We start from the raw sequence: 25,282 nt of genomic DNA on the forward strand, positions 1-25,282 counted from the left end.
GCAATGCAGGGCTCTCAGGCCTGGCACCCAGCGGCTGCACTGACCTAGCTTGCTGCAAGGGGCTCGGCCATCCCTGGCAACAATGCTGCTGTGAGGAGTTCAGTTTTCCTGCTGCCACCCTGGACAGCTGCCAAACCACCCACCCACATCTTGTCTCCTCCAGTCAAAACTAGTTTTCAGGTTGTAATCCCCAAAGTTACTCATTTGAATCAGTTACCCAGCAGCAAAGGAGGCCTACAGGGATGTGACAGTTTTCACAGACAAGTCCGTCTGTTGCAAAAAAAAAAGAGTGTATGTAAGAATGTGAGATCTAAAAAGTAAAAAAGCCCTAACTTTGCCAGATCTGAGAAAAAGTGAATCACTTTTCTGCAACATGGCCCAATCTGTTCTGGAGCTTTGGAAATCTTCAAAAGGTAAGTGAACAATTGATAATAGGGGTTGGTGTGGAGAAGGCCAAAGTAGCCGTAGGAACCCCAAGGGTCGGAAGTGACCATGAGATATCTCAGTGGGTTGGGGAAGGCCTTGAGTAGCTGGAGGCAGCTGAACTAGCCGCCTCCTAGGTCTTCATTACCTAGGAACCCCATGCACACTTAATGACCCACAGATTAACAAATGCATTGGGGAGAGGAGGGATGGGGCCCGTTCATTTAACATGACTGAGTTAACATTATGACCATAACAGGCAGGCTTCATTATGATTGTATCAAGGACTACTGTATATTTTCAAACAAATATCCAATAGGGGACAGGTAAACTACAGATTAGCAAATTTCCCAGATTTCAGCATGCAATTTTGTATATTAGAGAACAGGGACACAGGATTAGCACTAGCCAATAGGTTTATACTTATTAACCATGAAAGCATTATGTTTATAGTGTTAATTTGAGATGTGAAATCACAATTTTACATTTTACCAGCGAAAATACTAATGATACTTTAAAATATCAATAATTTCTGAATAAACTTTAAAGAAAATCCACTTAATAACCCTCCATCCAAAGTAGCAGATTAATTTAAATGACTATACTGTAGAATGTAAGATATAATACGAAGTGTTGAAGAATCAGTGAATTTAAAATAACAGCAAACTTTTTAAAAAGATGTATATCTATTTGCTCTTTCACACATGCACATGCATGTGCATAACATCCACACACTCATCCACACTTACCCATATTCTCAACTAGGCTGAGGGACAAAAGCCAGCAAGTCTGAGTCTAGCTCCCTCAGGAAAAGTACCTAAGAAGGAACCATGTCTTTAAGGAAACAAAAGAAAAAATGTCACCTGAATCAGACAAAAAACATTGGGCCTGACCACATGAGAAATCATCTCCAAGTTCTACAATATTACCTGAACAAAGCAAGGACTTTGGGAAATAAAAGGGGTCCTCAAACACACTTAACTCTTTGAGTCGTCTTTGGACCAAGACTTGGCAGAGTCTGTACCTCTGGTTAGGACTTGGATAAGTGTGGAGGAGCGCCCATGCATGTGTGAAAGAGTAAATAGATATACATTGTAACAAGTAAAGTTTGCTGTTTTTTAAAATTAATTGGATCTTCATTTATTCCCCAATATTCAGTTAAAAGTGATTTGAGTGTGCCAACTTTCCATGGCTATAAGTGTATGAACGAGTGACCATAAGCTGAATCTGGAAGCGTGTGCAGAGGTGGGATTCTACCAGTTTAGGCTGGTTTGGGTGAACCGGATGTTAATTGTATATCCAGTTCAGCGAACTGGTAGTTCTGAAGAACAGCCCGCCCATCCCTCCCCTCCCTCCTCCTAGTAGTCCCCACGAGGCCTGACTGGCTCCCAGGTAAGTGTAGGGTAGTCTCCGGGAGCAAAAATGGCACGGGGGGGTCCAGCGCTGCCTCCCCACACCCTGCTTTTGCTCCTAGGAGGCTCCAGGAAGGTTTGCTAGGCCAAAAATGGGGTGTGGGGGGGTCCAGTGCTGTCCCCCACACCCCATTTTTGCTCCTAGGAGGCCCCAGAGAGGCTTGCTAGGCCAAAAACGTCCCCCCAACACACCCTGCATTTGCTCCTAGGAGGCTCCAGGGAGGCTTGCTAGGCTCTGTTTTGGGCCTAGGAGGCCTTCCTGCAGCGTCTTGGGAGCATCCAGCCATCCAGTATGCCTGGATTCAGTGTTTAGCCAAAAGAACATTTGGAGCTAATACCTTGCAGTCTCCTAAAACCATTGTAGCCAATCTTCTTTCTTTATTCCATATTCTCCTTTTCATAACTACAGATACAGATACAGATAATCAGAGTTGAAGGGACCTTGTAGGTCAACTAGTCCAAACTCCCGCCCAAGCACTACACTATTTCTGACAAATGGCAGTCCAATCTCTTCTTGAAAATCTCAAGTGATGGTGCTCCCACAACTTCCGAGGGAAAGCTGTTCTATTGGTTGATTGAAGTTTCCCCTTTTTCCAGATTAAATCTCTCCTTCTTCAGTTTCCATCCATTATTCCTTGTCTGACCTATAGGCGCTTTAAAAAATAGCTTGACCCCTTCCTCTCTGTGGCAGCCCCTCAAATATTGGAAGACTGCTATCATGTCTCCCCTGGTCCTTCTCTTTACTAGACTAGCCAAGCCCAGTTCCTGCAACCGTTCATTGTATGTTTTAGCCTCCAGTCCCCTAATCATCCTGGTTGCTCTTCTCTGTACTTTTTCTAGAGTCTCAACATCTTCTTTACAATGTGGTGAACAAAACTGGATGCAGTACTCTAGGTGTGGTCTTACTAAGGCTTTATAGAGTGGTATTAGTACTTCCCTTGATCTTGATTGTATCCCTCTGTTAATACAACTTAGGATTGCATTAGCTTTTTTGCCTACCACTGCACACTGCTGGCTCATATTTAGCTGGTTGTCCACTAAGACTCCAAGATCCCTCTCACAGTTACTGCTATTGAGCCTGGTTTCACCCAGTCTATATGTGTACTTTTGGATTTTCTTGCCTAAGTGTAGGACTTTACTTTTCTCTACACTAAATTTCATTTTGTTAGATACGGCCCAGTAGTCTTCTTGGGTGTTAGCTATTCCTGCCAGCTTAGTATCATCTGCAAATTTGGTAAGTTCCTCTTCTAGTCCCTCATCTAAGTCGTTAATGAAGATATTGAAAAGTACTGGACCTAAGACAGAACCTTGTGGCATCCCACTGCTTACTTCCCTCCATGTAGACTTAGACCCATTAAGGACTACTCGTTGAGTACGGTTTGCTAGCCAGTTGCGAGTCCATCTAGTGGTGGTGCTATCTATTCCACTTTTTTCTAGCTTACTAAGAAGTAGGTCTACTTTATCGAATGCCTTGCTGAAATCTAAATATACTATATTACGTCCACAATATTTTGCTGGTCTACTAATTTAGTCACTGTGCTGAAGAATGAAATAAGATTGGTTTGGCATGATCTGATCTTTACAAACCCGTGCTGACTGCTAGTTATTACTTTACTTGTTTCTAGATGTTGGCAGATCTGTTTTTTTATTATCTTTTCCAGTATCTTCCCGGGTATTGATGTTAGGCTGATTGGTCTATAGTTTCCTGGGTCTGTTTTTGTTCCTTTTTTGAAGATGGGAACCACATCAGCTCTTTTCCAGTCCTCTGGTAGTTCCCTGGTGCTCCAGGATTTTTGAAACATATGGTGCAGTGGTTCTGAGATGACCTCTGCTAGCTCCTTTAAAACTCCGGGATGTAATCCATCAGGCCCCGATGATTTGTTTTCATCAAGATCAGACAGGTGTTCTCTTAGTATTTTTTTACTTATTTTAACTTTTATTTCTGGTCTGTCTTTTACAGTTATGTTTTTGGTGGGTTCAGCTATAGTTTTGCGTGAAGATAGATGCAAAGAATGAGTTAAGCAGTTCTGCTTTATCTGTTACCTGTTACTTCCTTGCCATCTTCTATCTTTATTGGACCGACTGTTTCCTTGATTTTTTTCTTGTTATTTATATGTTGGAAGAAACTTTTTTTATTATCTTTGACTTTTGGTGCAAGTCTTTGTTCGTTCTGAGCCTTTGCTATCCTGACTTCGTCTTTGCAAATTCTGGCTATCTGCTGATATTCTGCCTTAGTTGTATGTCCTTCTTTCTATTTTTTGTACATGTCCTTTTTTTCTTTCAATTTGCCAGAGAGATCATTTCTTGTTTTTCTTTCTCAGTGGTATTGTGCTGGTCTGGGCTTCTATGATCATACTTTTTAGAGTTTCCCAAGAATCTTGAGTTGTTTTCCCCTTTAGGATTTTCATCCATGGAATCTTTCCCAAGTTCTGAGTTTATTGAAATCAGCTCTTTTAAAATCCAAGACTCTGGTGTCATTATGTTCTGTTGCTTGTGTTTGTATTATGTTGAATTCTAGTATGACATGGTCACTCTCACCCAAGGTTCCTACAGTTTCAACTCCCTCTATCACTTCTTCTCTGTTTGTAAGAATTAAGCCCAATATGGCTGTCCCTCTAGTTTCACCCTCTACCTTTTGGACAACAAAGTTGTCAGCTAGGTTGGTTAGGAACTTATTTGATTTCTCACTTGGTGCAGAATTAGTTTTCCCATTGATATCAGGATAATTGAAGTCTCCCATTACTATTTTTGTGTGTTTCCTGCATATGTTTGTTAGTTGGCTGGCAAAAAGGACATCTATTTTTTCTGCTTGATTGGGTGGCCTATAATATACACCTATGGCCATGTCATTCTTTTTTTCTTTTATGTTGACCCATATGCATTCTAGGAGGTTTTCATCTTTGGTTTCATGCATTTCTGTAGCAATATAGTGGTCCTTTACATATGAGTGCAACTCCACCTCCTCTTTTATGGGGTCTGGTGTTTGTTTGTTTTTTGAATAGTTTGTATCCTTCTACCAGTATGCTCCAGTCATGGGTTTCATCCCACCAAGTTTCTGTTATTCCAACTACATCATATTTACCTTCATGTATTCGTAGTTCGAGTTCACCCTGCTTGTTCCCCAGACTTTGTGCATTTGTATATAGGCACTTGAGATTTTTATGTCTGACATGTGTTTACTGTCTACATGACCTGTGTTGTGCCTGCCTGCTCCTACTTTCTTGCCACCTGTTTGATTAATGCACGTGATATGGTAATCACTATTAAATGCTTGGTTTTGGTTGGCATCAAAGTTGATAATCTTACCTGCACAAACATCTATTTTGCACTGGTATCCTTATTAGTTTTAGGTTGCTGGGGACAGAAATGTTCTGTATCCATTAAATTCTCTGTCCCTGCTGTTCAGTTTAAATGTTTATCCAGGAAATCTGTGGATTTAATGCCAAGTAACTCAGTCCCTTTCTTTGATGGATGTAAACCATCTCTTTTGTACAGTTTTTCATTGGACCAGCTGCAGACATCATGACTAATAAAACCAAAGCCTTCCCTTTTACACCACTCCTTTAGCCACACATTAAACTCTGCTACACGCTGCTCTTTCCCTTTTTGTTCCTTGTATACTGGTAGAACCTCTGAAAAGATAGGCCTACAGCCCATATTACTAAGTTCATACCCCAAGCTCTAGAAGTCTTTCTGAACAGAAAGTACATCCTTCTGGGACAGATCATTTGTACCAAGATGTATAATAGCATCAACATCATAGTCCTTGCTGGCATTCTTGACTATCTTAAGAATACACTTCTTGTCTCTGCCGGCAGTAGCACCTGGTAGTCACCTGACCTCTTTCAAAACCTCAGTATCCTTTCCTAAGTTTACATCCCTTACAATTGAGTCCCCAACCAGAAGGTGGCTTCTCTTTTTGGATGCCCCGCTCTTCTTGTGTGACTGGGCGTAATATCTGATTCAAACTTTCTCCTTTCCACAGTAAATGCTTCTTCTAGGATCATGATCCCCGGCTTACTTGAGTTATCATTATCACAACTACCCTGACATGTCACTTTTGTGTCCCTATTAAGGTCAGCAAGGGCACTGTATCTGTTATGCTGGGACAAAGCAAAAGCTTTGCGTTTATGGTCCACAGCTCTCACCCTGCCAGATCCCACAGTTGTCCATACTACCCTTTTCCTATAGGATTTTTGTGGTAGTGGGGGCTGGTAGCACGGCAGCTCAACAGATGGCTGGATTGGGCACCTAATTTCTGCTTGGAGAGCACAGATTAGAGATTCTACATAGGTAATCTGTCCATGTAGACTGGTAATTTTTTTACAAAGAGGACAGTATCCAAGTTTGAAACGAGTACTGCGAAAGACAGCTGTAAAACAAGTATTACACTGAACTAAGCCGGTCATTTTGAAATAAAATAAAATCACAATCTCAAGCACACTTACCCTAAATGTATTATTGGTATTCTTGGTTTATAGTTATGTGATTCCACTATCTTTCTCCTTTCTACTCACCCTCTGCTTCCTTCACAAGCAGCCAGCAGCTCCTCCCACAACCTCTGGGAATTTGAAATGCAATAGAAGCAATTCAAACTGCCCCTCTCCTTTCTACTCACCCTCTGCTTCCTTCACAAGCAGCCAGCAGCTCCTCCCACAACCTCTGGGGATTTGAAATGCAATCTAGTATTTGAAATGCAAACTAGTAAACTGGTCTTCTTTTTCATGCCAGGCTTAGTGTGGTAAGTTCAGAGTGGATTTTGTAGAGAACAGCTTACCTTTAGGTCTCATTCATTTGCTCAATTTCAGAGCACACATTACACAATTTCCAAAGCATAATTCAGACTATTCAACAGTTTGCCTAGCTGCTCCTTCATTACTTCTATTGCTGTCACAATCTTTATGGAGTCCAATGGCCTTTTAAATTTGACAAGCAAAAAGCACAGTAAATATTTCTCAAATATTTTCCCTCTTCCACTTTGTGGTTTGATATTTAACATAGAAAATTATGTTCTGTTTTACTATTCAGGCTGTTTGTAAACTTGTGTTTCTTGTTGTTGGAAGGCAAATCTTTAATTTGAAGATGGTGGTAAATTCTTGGTAATTAAATGGCAAGTAGAAAGGGCCACTTCTACTTGCCATTTAGAAAGGGTTAGAAAGAAAGAGAAGGTTAACCTTTGCTTTGTTTCCAATCTCCTTTTCGTGACTTGGTCTTCATAAAAACTATCTTTGAATTGAAGGTATATGTGTTAAAACAAAATTTGTTCTGTTTCAAGATTAATCCAAGATGTTTAATGGCTTTAAATATATCTGGGTGTTGTATTAAGTTTAAGTCAGAGGTCTTCAATCTTGGCAACTTTAAGACTTGTGAACTTCAACTCCCAGAATTCTTCAGCCAGCTATGGTTTAAGCCAGGGGAACTACCAGTTCGGTGATTTACGATTTGCTGTGGTCCTGCCATAGTATTTCAATCAGTTTGAGGTCTGGACTTTAATTACAACACCTAGATTATTTTCTTTTTCAGCCATTATTTTATAGATTTTCTGGTATGCTTGGAATCATTGTCTTGCAATTGTATAGAATGTGAAGGATGTGTTTTGTTTTATTTTTATAGTTTTCTTATGTATGATGTACATTGAAGATGGCATTTAATCTTATTGTACAAGGTGCAATGACAATAAACTAAACTAAACCCCTCCACCACTGTGCTTGACAATTGGTATGAAATGTTTGTGCTGATATGCTGTGTTTGGTTTTCACCAAATATGGCACTGTGCATTTGTCAGCTTTGGAAGGCATATTAGCTGCAGCTTCCATGCTGCCACATTCCTGAGCCTGGGAAATGGAAGGGGGGATTTCATAGGGTGTATGTAGTTAGACATAGCATTCTTCTTTTCAGTCAAGGTCATGTCTTCCTGCACCTGGTTGAGGAGTGATTAGAGAATTGTCTCCTTTTGGGATGGATGGTGATTGGGCCATGTGATGGACTGTTGGTGCAGAGGATGGGTCTTTGAATTTTAATTACTGGGGGAAAACCTGGAACTCTCAAATTCTGGTTTTCTGCCAGTATGACAGCTGTAATAAAATGGAACTTTGAGAAAATGCCTGTCTTGGAGTTTTGGTGTTAGAGTTTGTTTTTCTAGAAGGCTGACAGCATTATGGCTAAACATCTCCACTTGGGTCTCATATGTCCAAAGGACAATGTACCAGAAGTCTTGTGATTTGTTCAGATGCAACTTTGAAAACATAAGCAAATCCTGCCATGTTCTTTTTTGAGAGAAGATGTTTATTTCGGCAACTCTTCCAAACAAACCATACCTTCAGTCTTTTTCTAATTGTCTCATTTATGAACTTCAACATTTAAGATGGTAACTGAGGCCTGTCGAGTCTGAAATGTAATCCTTGGATTTTTTTGCAATTTTTTTGAGCATTGCATGTGAATTTGCTGGGACATTCACATTCATTCAACTGGAAATATTGACAACTGTCTTGAATATTTTCCATTTGTGAATAGTCTTCCTCATTATAAAATGATGAACTTCAAATTCTTTGGAAATAGCCTTATTCCCAGATTGATGGGCAGCAGCAATTGTTTCTCTAAGATCATTGCTGATGTCTTTCCTCTTTGGCAGTGTGTTAACACACACTTCAATGCTGGACACCAGCAAACTCATAAAACTTCGGCTTTTATATAATTATATATGCTGATGATCAATTGATTGAGAGCACTTGATTAGAGCACTTGGCTGCTACTTAGCCTCTTCATTCCTATGAAAGCAGTAACAATTTTTCACACATGGCTTCTCCATTTTGGCTTTCTTTTTGTAAAATAATTGAAAACATGGTATAATATATCATGTGTTGTTCATCCAAGATTATATTTACCTATTTTTAAGAACTGCTAAGGATGAGATGATTTTTATTATGTCCTTATATATAAAACCATAGAACTCAAAGAGGGTATATTTTCTTTTTCACATGACTGTACTTTTTTCTGAAATTGATTTTCATAGTTTTCAATTATTTAAAGTTTACATTTATAACATGGACAGACTATCTAATTTCTAAGACATTAATGTGAATAGTTTACAATAATATCTGTTAGCCTGTGTTATACAGCCCAATGGGTTTGGCTTAATTTGAGTTGGGGTAATAATCAAAAGACAATCCTAGTCTGTTCTCAGAAGCAGCATTAGAGTGAAACTCAATAGAGCATATAAATAGTTTTTGTGGTGTAAAGCTTCTCTTCATTGCTTGATATCATTATCAAAATACATCAACCTGCCTAAAACAAAACAAACAAAACAAATTACCAGAACAAGCCATCATTATACCAAATGTAGATAAAATCAACACCATACAGGTAGTTCTTAGTTTTATAGGACTGAACATATTTTATTTATGGGACTTATTTGGGACTGGACTCTTGATTGTTAAGTGATCATTAAGCAAGACATTACACAACTGCTTGGCTCAATGACCACTATCCTGGTACTCTTGGTTGTGGTCAAATGAACATGCAGGTTACTAAGCAGCCAGAGGCCCTGGCAGAGTGTGGACGTCTCAGGGGAGTGGGTAAGAACCTGGAGTGCTTTCAGGACTTAGGTGCTGAACATTTTCCCAGCCAATTTATTTATTTAGCATATGGCACATGTTACCCAGGGATCACCAAGATGGCTCGCTGCCTCTGTGAAAGGAATTTTTATGGGCGGTGTTATCTTTACGCCTGAATGTCGGTAGGCAATTGGGAGAGGCTCCTTTCTTGTCGCTCCGTAGTTTATTCACTCATAGGAATTGAGCTGCTGAGCTGCTGGCCTCAACGGTGAGCAAGCCCAGTGTCTTACCACATGAGCCAACACGGGCCCCTTTCCCTGACAAAATCCAAACAGTATTTTTTTCCAAGTTTTATTGGATTTTTATTTTTAAGTATACATCAATATCAATACATGAACAGTGTGGCCTCTGGGTATAATTCATTTTGATGCAAACATCAATAATGATAACCATAATAGTTGTTATATTAATCAAACTTACATAATCCTAATATTAATATACATGTTTTAAAGTTTTATTCAATATTTCAATGTTCCATTTTAATGCCAATGATATTATAAGCATACATGATAATACCATCTTTCAACCTCTGATCTTTTCCATCAAATTATTACTTCTGTTATATAAAAATTATATCTGCTAATATTCCCCCTATTTCTTATTTCTACCTTTATTCTAGCTTCTAATCAGGTCACCATTGCTAATCCTAGTATTAATACACATGTTTATATTAAGACATAGTCCTTCATTATTTGGTTGTTCAAAGACACAATACACCATTCAAGTACCAGTCTTCCTATTATTTAAACATACCTTATAATACCATCTTTCAACCTCCAATCTTTCCATCTAACTATTGCTTCATATAAAGGTATGTATTCTTATTTCTAAGAATACGTCCAAAGGAGTTCAGCTCTCCTCCATGTCTAGAACCCCTTTGACAGCATGAGGAATTGACATTATATTAAAAAAAGAATATATATATATATATATATATATATATATATATATATATATATATATATATATATATATATATATATATATATATAATTCCTTTCTATCCATCATCTCTTGTTCGTTTTAATAATACTTCAATTCTTATTCATTTTTTGGCTTTAGCTCCCATACGCCTCTCTTGGATCTTTATCTCTATCAATATCTGTGTCTTCACCATTCACTCTGGTTACTTCTCGCATCTCTATCCTCCTAAACTGCCAGGTCTCCAGAGTATCCACCCAAACCCCTATCTCTCTTTCAAAAATATCTTCCAGGTTATCCGATTCCATTTTTAAATCTCTTAAAGTACTTTTCCCTTGGTTTAATTTCATCAGTCATTATTGTCTTTATTGTCTTCTAACAATCCAAACACTGTTGTTAGCTCTGGAATGGAATGACAATTATGCCAGCCTACAGCACCCCTCTATGGCACCCACATTCATTTCCTTACCACTGCAACTTTTCCTTCAGGAGTTGAAAATATTTTCTGCCAAAGTCCAAACAGGAGTTGGTGAGCAAGAAACATTATTTCAGGCCTCCCTCATCTGACTGAGCTGGGATCTAGGCTCCTCACCTTTCTTTCTGACTCTGCTCTCTGTTTGGATTTCAACTTCCTCTCATTTCTGGAGACTAGCCTGAAGAACTGCTTTCTGAAAGCGTTCAGCTCCCTTCCATGCACGAAAGAGGACTTCTTTAGCAGGATGTAGGAATGGAGCCTGTACGTCCAAAGGAGTTCAGCTCTCCTCCATGTCTAGAACCCCTTTGACAGCATGAGGAATTGACATTTTTGGGATTTGAGTTCCATTTCTACATCCTATCAAAGAAGTGAAACTCCCGTCAGGCAACATTTCTTTCAGGCAGTACCAAGACATAAGACAGAGTCCTCTCAGCAGTCTACACAAGCAATCTTCCCTGCTGGCTTTCCCATTTACTTTCTGAGGAAATTGACAGAAAAGATTGCTAAATGATGATCACATGATTGCAGGATGCTTGGCAAACTATTATAAGTTCATACAATGCCAAGAATCCAGATTGCAATTACATGACCCAGGATAGCGATGGGGTTGCAATGTTTTACAATGACCAAAATGCTCTATGAGCCATAAAGCACCTTTTCTGAGATAGTTGTAATTTTGGGCTGTTGTTAAATGATTATAAGTCATTCTGTATTTATCATAACTTTTTTTCACAATGCTGACATGATTTGACTCCAATTTGATTGTCATACTACATATACAAAAACAGTAGTGTATAGACCTAATAGCATCATTAATAACAATAATTATTATTCCATATATACTTTGAAATTGTTTCACACTATAAGAATAACTGGACGCACCCCACCATGATTCATAGTCATATCCCTGATTAGCTTAATTCTTTGAAGCCAGTAGACTGATTATGGATGCTAAGCAAGATTTGTTGATAGCAAATATCAGCTGTTACTTATAATGCAGAAACAGTACTTATGGAGTTAATTCCTTTATAATAGCTTATAACTCTACTTTTACAAGGTTTAAAGTACTTAAGCATATGCATTTTGTTGCTCTATTTATGTCTCCAAAGTGAATGGAAATTGAAATCAATAAACTAGAACAGAATTCATCCCCAGACAGTCTCAAAATTGGATATAGAAAATAAATATGCTTTGATTTATCATACATTTACATGTATGATGGGACTGATAATGTACTGTAGGAATCAGTAATTGAATTTTTCATGGCAAAAGAGAGGAAAGCTTAGTAAAATTGTTCAACCTTTCTTCTAATGTATAGAGGTATTCTTTTTAAGGAAAGGGGAGTTTATTAGATTATTAGAATAATCTAATTAGAACTTTTCCATTAGAACTTTCCCAATATTTCATATAGGCATTTTTATTGTAGATTTTACTTTCACTTCTATTACTCTCCAAGATTTTGGAAAACCAATCCTATTGATCCGTATACTTTTAGTTAAGGCTAAATTTTAACAACATTATTTTCCTGTGAATTTCTTTGAGCATTTAAGGCAACCTTACTTTCCAGTAGCATTCAAAGGATATTAGACTCCAACAAAAATTGTCAAACCAATGGCAAAAGAAACAAAAGCCAGGCTTTTCAAATGTTTGGCTATTCTACTTTCTCAATAAAGAAAAGATGCAAATCAGAAGAAACATGTAGCACTTTTTCAGTCTAACAAATTTTAACATCAGATACATCTTTTCATCGTGTCCAATTCTAAGAGACTGCCTGGACAATTTTCTGCAATTTTCTTAGTAAGGTTTTTCAGAAGTGCCTTGTCATTACTTCCTTCCTAGGGCTAAGAAAAATAATTAATCCAAGATCACCTAGCTTGCTTTATGTCCAAGGCAGGACTAGAATTCACAATCTCCCAGTTTCTAACCTGATGCCTTTAAAAACTGTATCAAACTAGCTCTCTAACAGATACATACTATGAATAAACTGATGTACATGTAAATTGGGATGAAATAGAAAAGGAGGGGAACATAGGTTTGTTATGTAAATTGAGGTTATAAGATGAATTATAAGTACATTATCTATTAACTATAATGTGTTAAAATCCATCTGTGTTGAGACTTTCTGAGATAACATGAAACCTTTGATGTGAGTTTAGCCATTTTTCTTATAATTGTGATGTTATTTTTGTTTTGTTTTCTTGAAATTGTTACTTTGAGCTATATAATAGAATGTCCTGAGAAGTTGAAATAGTTTGCTATCAGATGGCACTTGTATTTCATGCATCTGTTCTAGTGTCTTCTAAAAAATATGTGCTAATGTGAAAAAGTGCTACTGGACTCCAGATTTTTGGCTGCCATAGATTAACATAGCTTCTTCAATGTTAGAATGTTAGAAGCAGAACATAACAAAATGGTTGCTTTTGCAGGAGAAATATTTGCCATCTTGTTCAGCCACAAATTAGCAAATAGATGGTGTTGTTAATATTGTCTTCAGGTCAACTGTTAGATCAACTGATCTCCCAAAAAATCTTTATACAAGCTTGAGAAAAAAATTTCATGAAGGATTTTAATAAGTTCATGCATAATAATCATTATGCATGTGTATGGGTGGGTGGGTGTGGGTGTGTGGGTGTGAGTGTGTGGGTGTATTAGTATTAATAGCCTTTATGACAACTATTAAACTCACCTTCCAGCAGGAATTCCTCTCTTGTTAAGATCTATTCTTACTTTTTCTCCTACATGTTTGTAAATCTCCATAAGTGCCAAAATTGCAGCGTCTCTCACCTGTGAACATGAAAGATGCTCATCAATAAATCTGAAAGATATCAAAATAACCTATCTTGGTAATTTCCTGGAATTTAATATTGCATAATACACCATACAGGTAGTCCGCGACTTAAGATACCAACTGAATCCCAAATTTATATTGCTAAGTAAGACATTTGTTAAATGAGTTTTGCCCAAATTACAATCTTTCTTGCATCAGTTGTTAAATGAAACACTGCACTTTTTAAGTTAGTAACATGGTCATTAAGTGAATCTGGTTTACCCACTGACACTGCTTGTCAGGAGGTCACAAAAGGTGATCTCATAACCCCAAGACATTACAATTATCATAAAGATAAGACAGTTGACAAGCATCCGAATCTTGATTATGTAACCACAGGGATGCTGTAACAGTCATAGTTTTGAAAATGGTCATGTCACCTTTTTCAATGGCATTGTAACTTCAAATCATCATTAAATAAACTGTTATAAGCTGAGTATTATCTATCTGCACTAGACAGATATAATTCCTCAATAAAAGTATATAGTACAAAGAAAATATTTACCCTTATTTGCTGAAAGCATGTTTTGTATCACTATTGCTGTAATATCACTGATCAAATCATGCTGTATTTAACTATAACTATAATATCTACTGCATCTTATTTTACTTACATATCACACTTAAAACCTTTCAAATCGACTTCCGGTTTGCAAGGCTTCAGCGGCGGCAGGAATCTGCGATCGTACGCAGTTCCCGCTGCGCTCACCGCCGAAGTGCCTCCAATCCAGCAGGATTTGGAGGATATGGTTACCCCGTAGAGGCAACCGAAGACAGGGGAGATCCGGGTAGGGGGTATCGCAAACCCCCTCCTCAGCCAGCTAAACTCCCTTTTCCCAAGGCGGTGGAGTGGCGGTCAGCAATGGCCGCCACAAAGAAGCCTGCAGCCGGACAAGATTGTGCAGGAGGAAGTCGGAGAAAGTGAAAGTTTTTTGGCTGAACCGGGACAACAAGGAACCTCTAAATACCCTGGAAATTTAATCTCTTGAACGATACATTGTTTCCCAAGAAGACTGTAACAGCGGCGGAAGAAAGTTGAAAGGGAAAGTTATTTTCTCTCACTCTCCTTCCCTATGGAAATAGCAGATGGAAATCTGAAAAACCTGCTTGGGCACAGAAGGTAATTAAACTTGAAAATTAAAGCCAAGGGGATAAAATATTTTTGAACATTGAAATTAAAAATTAAAATCTTTTTGCTATAGGAAGGAAGAGGTAAAGAACTTATTTTAAGATTGTACTGGAGGAGACTGCTTGGAGTTTATAAGACCAGAAATAAATGGCAATAAGACTTCTAAAAAATTATTTTGGAACTATGTAATTGAATTCTACCCCAGGAAGAGAAAATATAAAAAGAAGAAAGTGCTAATGAAATAGTTTGTCTTGATCTGGACTGCTTTGTGACTTTGTGACTTTTGGGAACTATTTCTTGAAAGATTAAAAACATTTGAGTTGTTTTTTTAAAAAATTGGCATTATCTGTTGAAGAATTGCAAATGGAACTTCAAAAGCTAAAAGAAGAGGAACAAGAAGGCAAGGGATCTATTTTTCACTTTTTAGAAATGGCAATTTCTACCTACCAAGAAATACAACAACAAGAAGGCTGGGATGAAGAAGAAGAAGCCATCTTTAATGGACAAATAATCTTAGTTGAGGAAGAAAAGAGAAAGGGGGGAAAGAAAATGCAACCAAGAAAGGGAAAAATAAGATGAAAAATCGATACAATGTCAGAAAGCAACAGAAAAGAGGAATACAACAGAGAGGGGAGACTAAGAGAGTGGAGTTTGAGAGATGGGGGGGGCAAAAAGACTAGAATTGATAAGAAAGGAAGGGAAAAAGGAAAGAGAAGTCATAAAGGCTTAAAACAAGATGTTAAAAAACAGGTTTTTTTCAGAGACAAAGGATAAAATATAATTTAAAAAAAAAAAGATTCTGCAAAAGTACATAAGACTGTATTGTAGATATTAGTATTTGAAATCGAGTTAGAAAACTGAAATATTATATGAGTTAATAATACATTAAAAGGAATGTATAAAAATGTCTAAGATTTAACAATAGAGTTTAATTTCCTATGGAACATTGTTTTTACTATATTATAAACTTATTTTTCTTCTTTTGTTTTACTATTCTAAAATGTAGTACTTAGAATGTACTAAGCAGAATCAGTATGGAAAGTATGTATTATTTTAAGTGTCAAATTTAGGGGAAAGATAAAAAGTTGTCATACTTCAACCAGTGATTACAGGAGAAATATTGTATTAGAAAGAAAAGATAAATAGATAATTGAAAGAGAACGGACAAAAGATACAAGTATAATTATCTAAACTGAGATGAAATAAATAAAATAGAATTAAGAGAGTGAATAGAAGAGAGAAAATATACAGAAAATATAGAATGTTAAATAAGATATGAAATAGTATATTAAGTGAGCATGAATTTGATTTAGGTCTGTACAAAAAGATGTAACCCGGGGTTAAGTTTTATGTATTTGTGTTTTGTTTGTCTATGTTTGAATTAATAAAACTCTAGAAGAATGTTGGAATAATGAAATTGCAAATAAGACAGATGGATACAATGAATATATACAAATCAAGGCAAAAGAAATATAATTGAATAGAAGGAAAGGGATTGGGAAAAGATATGAAGTTATTTATTTATTTATTTATTTATTTGATTTGCCAATTGTTTACAAGATAATAAGTATAAGCGTATACATAGTTGTGAATACATGAAATGGGTACATATAAGAAAAATAAAAGAATAATATAAGATAAATTATATAAGATATTATATAAATTATATAAGATAAATATGCATATTAAATTGTGCTTGTATGGAAATGTGATAATTTGGAATTATGTTGCCTTTAAATAAGATGTTTTATTTGTTTTTCAGAAAAGATGTCTTATGTTTTTATATTCTATGTTTTGTTTGTCTGTGTATTGTTTTTAAAAATTAATAAAATTTGTTTAAAAAAAAACACCTTTCAAATCTATAATAGACTTTTGGCAGTTTACACTGTAAACAGGATGTATAGCAAAAGTATAAAGTTTAAAAGATCTACTGTAAAAGCCAAGTTATATTTAAAAATCACAATTTGTCCAATTCTGACAGGGCCATCAATCCACAATGAATTCCATCCAAAGAAAATGACATCAATTACATAATATTCCAATATTGCTTATGTAAATTTACTGAATCAATATGAAAAAACAATGGCAATAATTTGCCTTAATTATCTTAAAGTAGAAATCAACTTAGAACAAGGTGTACGACAAGGCAATACTATATCACCTATCCTTTTCTCAATCTGCCTTGAAGAAGTATTTCACAAACTAGATTGGGCAAAAGTTGGAATAAAAATCAAAGGTGCCTATTTAAATCACTTAAGATTTGCAAATAATATTTTTCTTTTTCAACTGTTCAATTGGCATTTGAAGAAAAAGAAACTCCTGGGACATAGTTTTACAAGAGTATAATACTTTAATGAAAAACTACACTGGCACAGAAATGAAACCAGCTCTGGATTTCCAGAGCAAACATAAGTATAGTTATTTCCTCCTTTCCCTCTGAGCCACCCACAGTCCATTATGACCACCAATCACTTCTGTTCATTCTGTTATGAGAAAACAGCTAGCCACACTTAGCATCTTTGAAAACCAGAGGTACCAGAGATACCTCAGTTACTTAGATATCAGCCCCACCCCCACCTTTGCATTCCATTCAATCACCGCCTTTTTTTGTCAAGCTGTGAGAGGAGAAAATGGAGGTGAAAGAATGAATCAATCTTGACAGTTCTCTTCTCACAAGACCTAACCCTAACCCTAACCCTAACCCAGAAGAGCTATGAAGACATATACAAGAGTTGCACAAAACAGGAAAACCATTTGGCTTAAAAATAAACCTGAAAATGAGAGGTTATGTTTAATAAATTAACCAAAGAAAGAACATTTGTTATATCTGGAGAAGAACTAGACATAGAGCACTATATATACCTTGGCTAATGGATCTCAATGAAAGGTGACACAATAAAGGAAATTGAATAGCATGTTAAATGGGGTTGGCCGGCATTCAGCAAGCTAAGCATAATTTTCAAGAACAACCTTCCCTTATGCCTGAAGTTTTTGATCAGTGTATGCTACCTGCTATGTCAATAAAGCATGGAACTAAACTCACAATCGATACAAAAGCTAAGAATGGCACAAAGAGCCATGGAAAGATAAATGCTCAGCATTATAAGACAAGATAAAAAGACCTGTATATAGTTATATGAAAGTTTACAGTATCATCAAGAGCAGGGGTCCCCAACCACCGGTCCGCGGAACAAGTCCTACCGGACCGCTGGCTTGCTAGGCGCCTATCTTTTTGATGAAAAGTGCTTCGGTGAGCTTTTCCGGTAGAAAGCTCACGGAAGCACGCTTTTCATCAAAAAAGATGGCAACACCAACGCTTCCGGTGAGCTTTTCCGGGTAGAAAGCTCACGGGAAGCACGTTTTCATCAAAAAGATGGCGGCGCCAGCACTTCCAGTGAGCTTTCGGGTAGAAAGCCATTTCTACCCGTAAAAGCTCACCGAAGCTAGCGCCGCTTATCTTTTTTGATGAACAAGTGCTTCCGGTGAGGTCACCGGAAGCACTTTTTCATCAAAAAGATGGCGGCGCCCAGCTGATGCCGTGACCGGGTCACCGCGGCGCCCAGCTGATGCCGGTACCGGGCCGCGGAGTAAAAAAGGTTGGGGATCACTGATCAAGAGAATAAAAGAATTGAAATGGAAATAGCTGGTCACATAGCAAGAACTGATGGCAGGTGGACCAAGGCAGTCATAGAATGGATCCCACTTGATAAAAAGCATCCACAAAAGAGAGATAAAACAAGATCAAATGACATCAGCAAGTATTGTGGGCCCAATTCAATGGTGGGATTCAAAATTTACCATCGCCAGTTCTCTGGGCTTGGTAGGCTTGGCTAGATGGTCATGTGACTGGGTGGGTGTGGCCAACTCAATATCACTCACAGCAAGGTAAAGCGGCACCTTGCTGTGAGTGATGTCAAGTTGGCCACGCCCACTCAGTCACATGACCGATGCTATAGAGATGGGGCTATTTCCTACGTATCTTCCCCCCCTCCACCCATGGGCTGACGAAATAAAAGCCCATGTAAAGATCGCAACTGTCTGCTGAGTCTGCCTGCTGAATGGATTTTGTTTTGGAGTGGGGGTGGGGGTTGCCAGAAGCCCCTCAGAAGTGCACTACTTTTTTATAGAACAAGTTTTGCAGCACCACATCTTACTGTATCTCACTGTTGTGGCGCTGCTTGTTCCTGCTGCAGGTGTTACTGCAGCTGTCCGGCTGCCCAAGTAAAGAACCGCACCGATTCGTTGAAGTACTTTAAAGGGACAGACTGCAGCGGCTGCCTTCACGCTGCGAAGGGAGGCAGAAAAGTTCGGCAAATCTTCTCCTCCTTCTCAGGCACATCAAGTATGCACATATCTTACAGGCCAGAAGGACTCACCCACGCGTCGTCTCCTCACAAAAGGTCCCAGCCTCATGTGTGCACGCTATGTGTGTATGTCCAAGAAGGAGAAGACTTGGCCGAACTTTTCTGCCTCCCTCTCTTCTGACACACACTGGCCAGGCAGGTGAGCAGTGTCACGTGGGGCAAGTGTCCTCCCAGCCAGCACAGCCATGTGCTTCCCAGCCGGGGGGGAGGATGCTCTCCTGTTCTCCCAGCGAGCGCAGACATGTGGCTTCCCAACCAGGGGGGAGGATGCTCTCCTGTTCTCCCAGCCAGCGCAGACATGTGGCTTCCCAGCCAGGGGGGAGGATGCTCTCCTGTTCTCCCAGCCAATGCGGCCATGTGGCTTCTCAGCTGGCATTCAGAGAAAAGCGGAAAGATCCGGGAAGCACGGGAAGCTCTGGGAACAGTGGGAAGCTCTGGAAAGGGGCAGGAAGTGCCGGGAAGCATTGCTGGAAGCTGAGGACAGTGGTTAGGGCAGTTAGCTAGGCAGCAAGCGCCGCATACAATGGAGCCGCGGTGCTGGCAGCGAAGCAAGCCAGGCAAGCCCAGGGATGATGGGGTGGGGCAGCGCAGTGGCGTAGGCCAGCCCAGGAGTCGTTGGCACTCGACCAGGGCTTACAGCAGCAGAGGTATATAGGCCAGGCATCGATTCGTCCACTCACTCACAATCACGCACCCAGAGAGATGAGGACCGCGGCAGAAGGCAGGCAGCAATGGCGGGCGAAGGCAGGTCAGCAATGGGGTGGCGGGCGAGGAATGACTGGGTGGGGTGGGGCGAGCAGGGTGGGGCAAGTGGCAAGCAGGGACGAGCAGGCAGCCAGTGGTGGGGCCAGCCAGAGGTTTTATTTTCCAGTTCTATAAAGCACTTAAAAATTTATGCTATCCATTCTCCTAAACCGGTCCAAGCCATCTGAATACCACCTCTGGCACAATTGACAAAAAAAAGCTTAAGACAGGTTGGAAACAGCTCTTGATCCTGCAGTGGATGAACAATGGCTAAATGATGATGATGACTAAAAAAATTTCAAATTGATGATGGACATTCCCCAAAAAAGTTCTTAGGACTGCCACTCTAAAGCCTGGTGTGATCACATGACATTTCAAGCCTATTTATGGCTGTTTGCAGCACCTTAGAGTTATATAACTGTAGTTTACAACATTTCTGACTAGAACTAGATTTACTTCCTTTTTTTGGCAAAAACACCCCGTAGCAAACAAAGGGTTTATTTAACAAACACAGTGCTTTTATAAGCTGTAGATTCACTTAATGATCATGGTAATTTGCTTAATGACTACTGCAAACAAAAAGTTGTAAAATCAGGCCTTATGATTGCCATGGCTTATTACAGTAACGTGCAAGCTCAATTATACTAGTAAGTGGAGGACGACCTATACACAAATCCATAGGCAACCGCAAGGTACCTGCAGGTAACTATCTGAGTGGCAAATGTGCACTAGTCAATGCTACACTGTGGTTTTTCTGGAACAAATCCAATCATTGGTCATAGGATAACCAGAGGCAACCAGAATCCTCTCTCAGACATGTTTAAGGAAACAGACATACTGACCAGCCAAAATGACCTATTTAAATAGTGTCTATGTGACCTGGAATTGGTGGACTTGTCCTTGGTCCCCTTGTCATGGTCAGATCACAGTCTGGTGGCAATGAGTTTCTCAAGAGCTTCCCCCCCCCCCCGTATCTCTCTCTGTGTCTCTGTCTCTCTCCCTATCTTCCCCTCTCTCTCCCCCATTCTCTGTGCCTGTGCCTGTATATGTGTGTGTGTCTCTCTTTCTCAAAGCCGTGGCTGGGCTAAGCCAGCAAGCTTTCCTCGGCACTCTTTGCTACTTCTTTCATTTCTTCTTTTTGGAATCCAGACTGGCTGAACAATGATTGCCAGTCGTGTTCAGGCGATCCTCCTCCTCCTGTAACTGGTAGCTGTGGTGGAGTGGGGGGAGTGCACATGCGCAGGGACGCTCCTCAAGCAAGCAGCTGCCCGATCATTGTTCAGCCAGTCTGGATTCCAAAAAGAAGAAATGAAAGAAGTAGCAAAGAGCGCCAAGGAGAGCTTGCTGGCTTGGCCCAGCCATGTCTTGTGGGGGAAGAGGGGAGGGAGAGGGGGGAAAAGATAGAGAGACAGACAGAGGGGGAGAGAGAGGTGGCAGCGTGTCCTGGAAATGCGCCAGTGGTGAGAAATTTCCTTGGGCAGCTTGGGCGGCAGTAGAGCACACTGGGGCGTTCCCCCAGCTGGATGCAGCAGCACTAGGGGGAGAAAGAGAATGTTCCCTTCTCTCCCAGCCAGCGCTGCCATGGCCCCGTGGCTTCGTGGCCAGGGAAGATGGAGAACGCGGCCGTGTCTTTGAGGGAGACACACATACACACACACAGAGTGGGAGAGAGGGGAAGATAGGGACCCGGCTGCTTCACTATTCCCCGCCGTCGCCCTTACCTTCTCAGGCCTGGCGAGGGAGGGGAGGGTGAGGGGTAGGACCAGCCGTTTCAGGCAAGGTAAAGAGATGCCGATCAAGCACAGGCAAGTAGAAGCCTGGGAACAACGGCTCCTGGCTCAGCTGGCGTGACAGGCTTTGAGGTCAGTTGACCTGGAGCAGCCAACATCCGAGTGAGCATTGCATTCAGGGTTCACCTGAACACCCACTTCTTTGGTGTTGGCTTTACTGAGCCACAGGGTAAGGCCTGGGGTGACATGTGACAACAGCGCCTTTAGCTATGCTCGCTTTTAAGTGTCCAAATAATCTGGCGAAGACAGTGGAGGAGTCACTCAGGTAGGCCTCCCCCCTCCACAGTCTTCCTCCTGCAGTTAACAGCCGTTCCCTGAGCTAAGAAGACAAGGAACTGCGGCTCGACTCACCCAATTCCTAGGACTACCCCGAATGGTCCCAATTTGGCACAGAGAGGGTGGCTCCCCTGGTAATCCCCCTTTCCCTTGGTGCTCTGACTTCCTGTGGCCCGCCGGCCTGAATGCCGGGTCAGACCACTAGAAGGCCACTTCCCCGCTTCTCAGCAGCATTCCTCTGCCCGCCACTGCAGGACCCTCCACACCTCCTTCCCAAAATTCTCCCTCAACTTCAAAATGACGCCTGTCGCCGACACGGGTGCGACCAGGCGGGCGTGGCGGGGCCAACCAGGGGCAATTGTTCCAGGTCCAACAAGTGTCAAACTGCGAGTGGGAGAGGGAAGGGGTGGCAGGCAAAGGGGCCATGCGGCCGACAAAGAGTCATGCTCCCTGGTCCCTCACCCCCACCTGCAGTCCAGTAGCCGCACCGAAAAAAGCATGCAGCAGCTGTAGGCATCTTGCAACAAGGGAGGTAAGAAGCCCCAGGACATCTGCCCACCCACCCACTGGCTGGCCAGGCTGGGCCAGGCTGGAAGAGGCGTGTCCGCTGAGAGAAGGAAGAAAACATGCTCCGGGAGGGTGGGCAGGCAGGCAGATGCCCTGGGGCTGCTGCACATGCGCACTGCATGTGTAGCAGCCCTGAGACATCCACCCGAGTTTTACCATGGCCGCCACTTGGTAGGGAAAGCTAGGAGAGCGACCGGGATAAGTCGGCGACCAGGTGACCAGGTCGGGGGCATGGCCAGACAGGGGTTGCCACCGGTTCGGCAACCCACGCCAAATCATCACTAACGGTTCGCCTGAGCCAGTGTGAACCAGTTGAATACCACCTGTTAGGGATAACATTGGTTACCTAACTTAGTTTGGATAAAATAATATATAAACTATGTTAGTGAGTTTAAATGTATGTATCACTTTAAACTGTAAACCAAGTTTTTGGGTGCGGTTGTAAAATCACCATAAGAGGGAGCAAGAGAGCTCACTGTTTGCTCGGCTTTTACTGGAATGCTGACAATGAAGGATTGATGGTGATAAACTGCGTGTTTGCTGAGAAGAAGAAAGGAGGTTTGATTTTCTTCGTATCTCTGACTGCAAAAGAGATATATCACTGGACTGATTGATTGTAAGTTTAATGAACTCTTCTTCGACACTGGACTTTGCAAACTGATTAACCCCCGGACTGACTGAACTTAGTGTATGATATATGGACTGTTTTGACTATGCTATAACTCTTGCTGGAATAAAAACTATTTAAGGTGCACAGTGTATCTGTCTTACTGAGTGTAAGCTACAACAACGTTTTTATCTCACACATATCTGCCTGTCTGCTAGACTGCCGTTGCACGTTCTGCTAGAGTGTATATCCCTAACACTGGTTATGGGCCCAGGTGCACAGTCAGACTAACCAGGATATAACAGGCTTATATTAAAGTGAGAGTTTGAGTAGCAACACAATACTGTAAACAGACAGCTGTGTTTTATTAATTATAGTTTAATATCCAGATAAGGATGGCACAAGTCAATTTACAAAGTTTGTCTCTCATATCCAAACTGGATGGAACAAACTATGTTTCATGGTCTATGAAATGCAGCCTACTTCTACGAAGAGAAGGTTTGTGGAGTATAATTCAAAACCCACCAGAAGTAGATGCATGGGATCCGGAAGATGAGAATGATGCCCAGAAAATACAAGAATATCAACTGAAGAATGAGCAAGCTCTCTGTATAATAGGATTGACTCACTCTGACCAACAGCTTGTCCATATTCGTGGAGAAGAAACAGCTGCGAAATGTTGGGAGAATTTAAAGAAGATTTATGTTCGAGACAGTGTAGGAGCACATATAAATCTTACACGGAAACTGTTCAGAACACATCTTCAAAAGAATGGAGACATGCTGAGTCATATAAACTCAATGAAGAGAATTTTTCAAGAACTGCATGAAAAAGAACTTATCTTCATAGAGCTACACCAAGTTTATATAATTTTGTCTTTTTTAGATAAGAGCTACGATGACTACGTAACTTCACTTGAAGTTCTGCCAAAAGATAACCTTACATTAACTGACATTACTGGCAGATTAATTGAAGAAGCCAGGAGAAGGCTTGAAAGGGATCAACTCAGAAGGGAACAACCACAATGTGAAGAAGAGAAAATATCTTCGTTAGCGTATACAATTAGAAAATGTTTTAATTGTGGAGGAAAAGGACATTTGGCTAGATTCTGCAAGAAAGCAAAAAGCCAAAAAGCCAGCCAGAATGCTAAAATGCATCAAAGCAATAAGAAATGCATAGAGTTAGCCATGTATAGCAACGAAACTGTGAATAGTAATTTATGGGTGGTAGATAGTGGAGCATCACACTGCATAACGAAAGATAAGAAAATATTTGTTAAGATGTCCACGAGTTCACAGCAGATATCGTTAGCTAATGGATGGAAACTTAAGGCTAAAGGTGAAGGTATAGCATATTGTTCTTGCATAAAAGAAAATGTAAAAATGTTATATGTACCACAACTTAAGTTTAATTTGCTTTCGGTTAGAGTTTTGGTTAAACTAGGTTATGTAATTACCTTTAAGGGAGAAAATTGCATAATTGAAAAAGAAGGTAAAAAAGTGACTGCAACTTTAAGAGGTGAATTGTATGTGTTAAATGATAATTCAGAGGTAGCTAACACAGTATATAATAATGTTAAACCTCATAATGAGTGCATACATCTGTTACACAGACGTTTAGGGCATATAAATTTTAAAATGCTTAAACAAACCGTAGAACTATCTAAGGGTATAAAACTGAAACCTTGCAGTAAGTATTTGCACTGCAATTCTTGTAGTCAAGAGAAAAGCAAGGTGATACCAGCAAATAGAGTTAATGGATTTAAAACAAAAGAGCCTCTAGAGGTAGTATTTGCTGATATTATAGGTCCTAAAAAACCAAGCGTGGGAGGTGCTCATTACATACTAAGTATAATGGACCATTATACCAGATATGGTTTCTGTTATCTAATGAAAAGCAAAACGGAAACATATCAAAATTTCTTTAATTGGCTTAAATTCGCTGAAAGAAAAACTAAAAGGAAATTAGTAACTCTTATCACTGATAACGGTACAGAATTTATAAACAATAAATTCCAAAATAAATTGAAAATGGCAAGTGTTGAACATAAAAAGTCTGCACCATATAGGCCACAACATAATGCCTTTATAAAGAGACGAGGCCAAACATTACAAGCAATGGCTCGAACTATGTT

At 39.9% G+C, this 25,282-nt stretch overlaps 1 protein-coding gene across 34 annotated transcripts in view; it reads right to left on the reverse strand.

The window, feature by feature from the left end:
* CLASP2 (cytoplasmic linker associated protein 2) overlaps window positions 1–25,282 on the reverse strand; it is a 322,288-nt gene that overhangs the window by 264,568 nt on the left and 32,438 nt on the right. For all 34 annotated transcript variants that reach the window (XM_087945672.1, XM_087945669.1, XM_087945644.1 and 31 more), the window contains one exon: window positions 13,531–13,628. In XM_087945672.1, coding sequence (XP_087801798.1) covers window positions 13,531–13,601 — 71 coding nt within the window. In that variant the 5' untranslated portion in view covers window positions 13,602–13,628. The remainder of the gene's footprint in view (window positions 1–13,530; window positions 13,629–25,282) is intronic.

This window comes from Notechis scutatus, chromosome Z (genome assembly GCF_049901735.1).
Source record: "Notechis scutatus isolate UNSWTSFEM ecotype Mainland chromosome Z, rNotScu1.2, whole genome shotgun sequence".
Lineage (NCBI taxonomy): Eukaryota > Metazoa > Chordata > Lepidosauria > Squamata > Elapidae > Notechis > Notechis scutatus.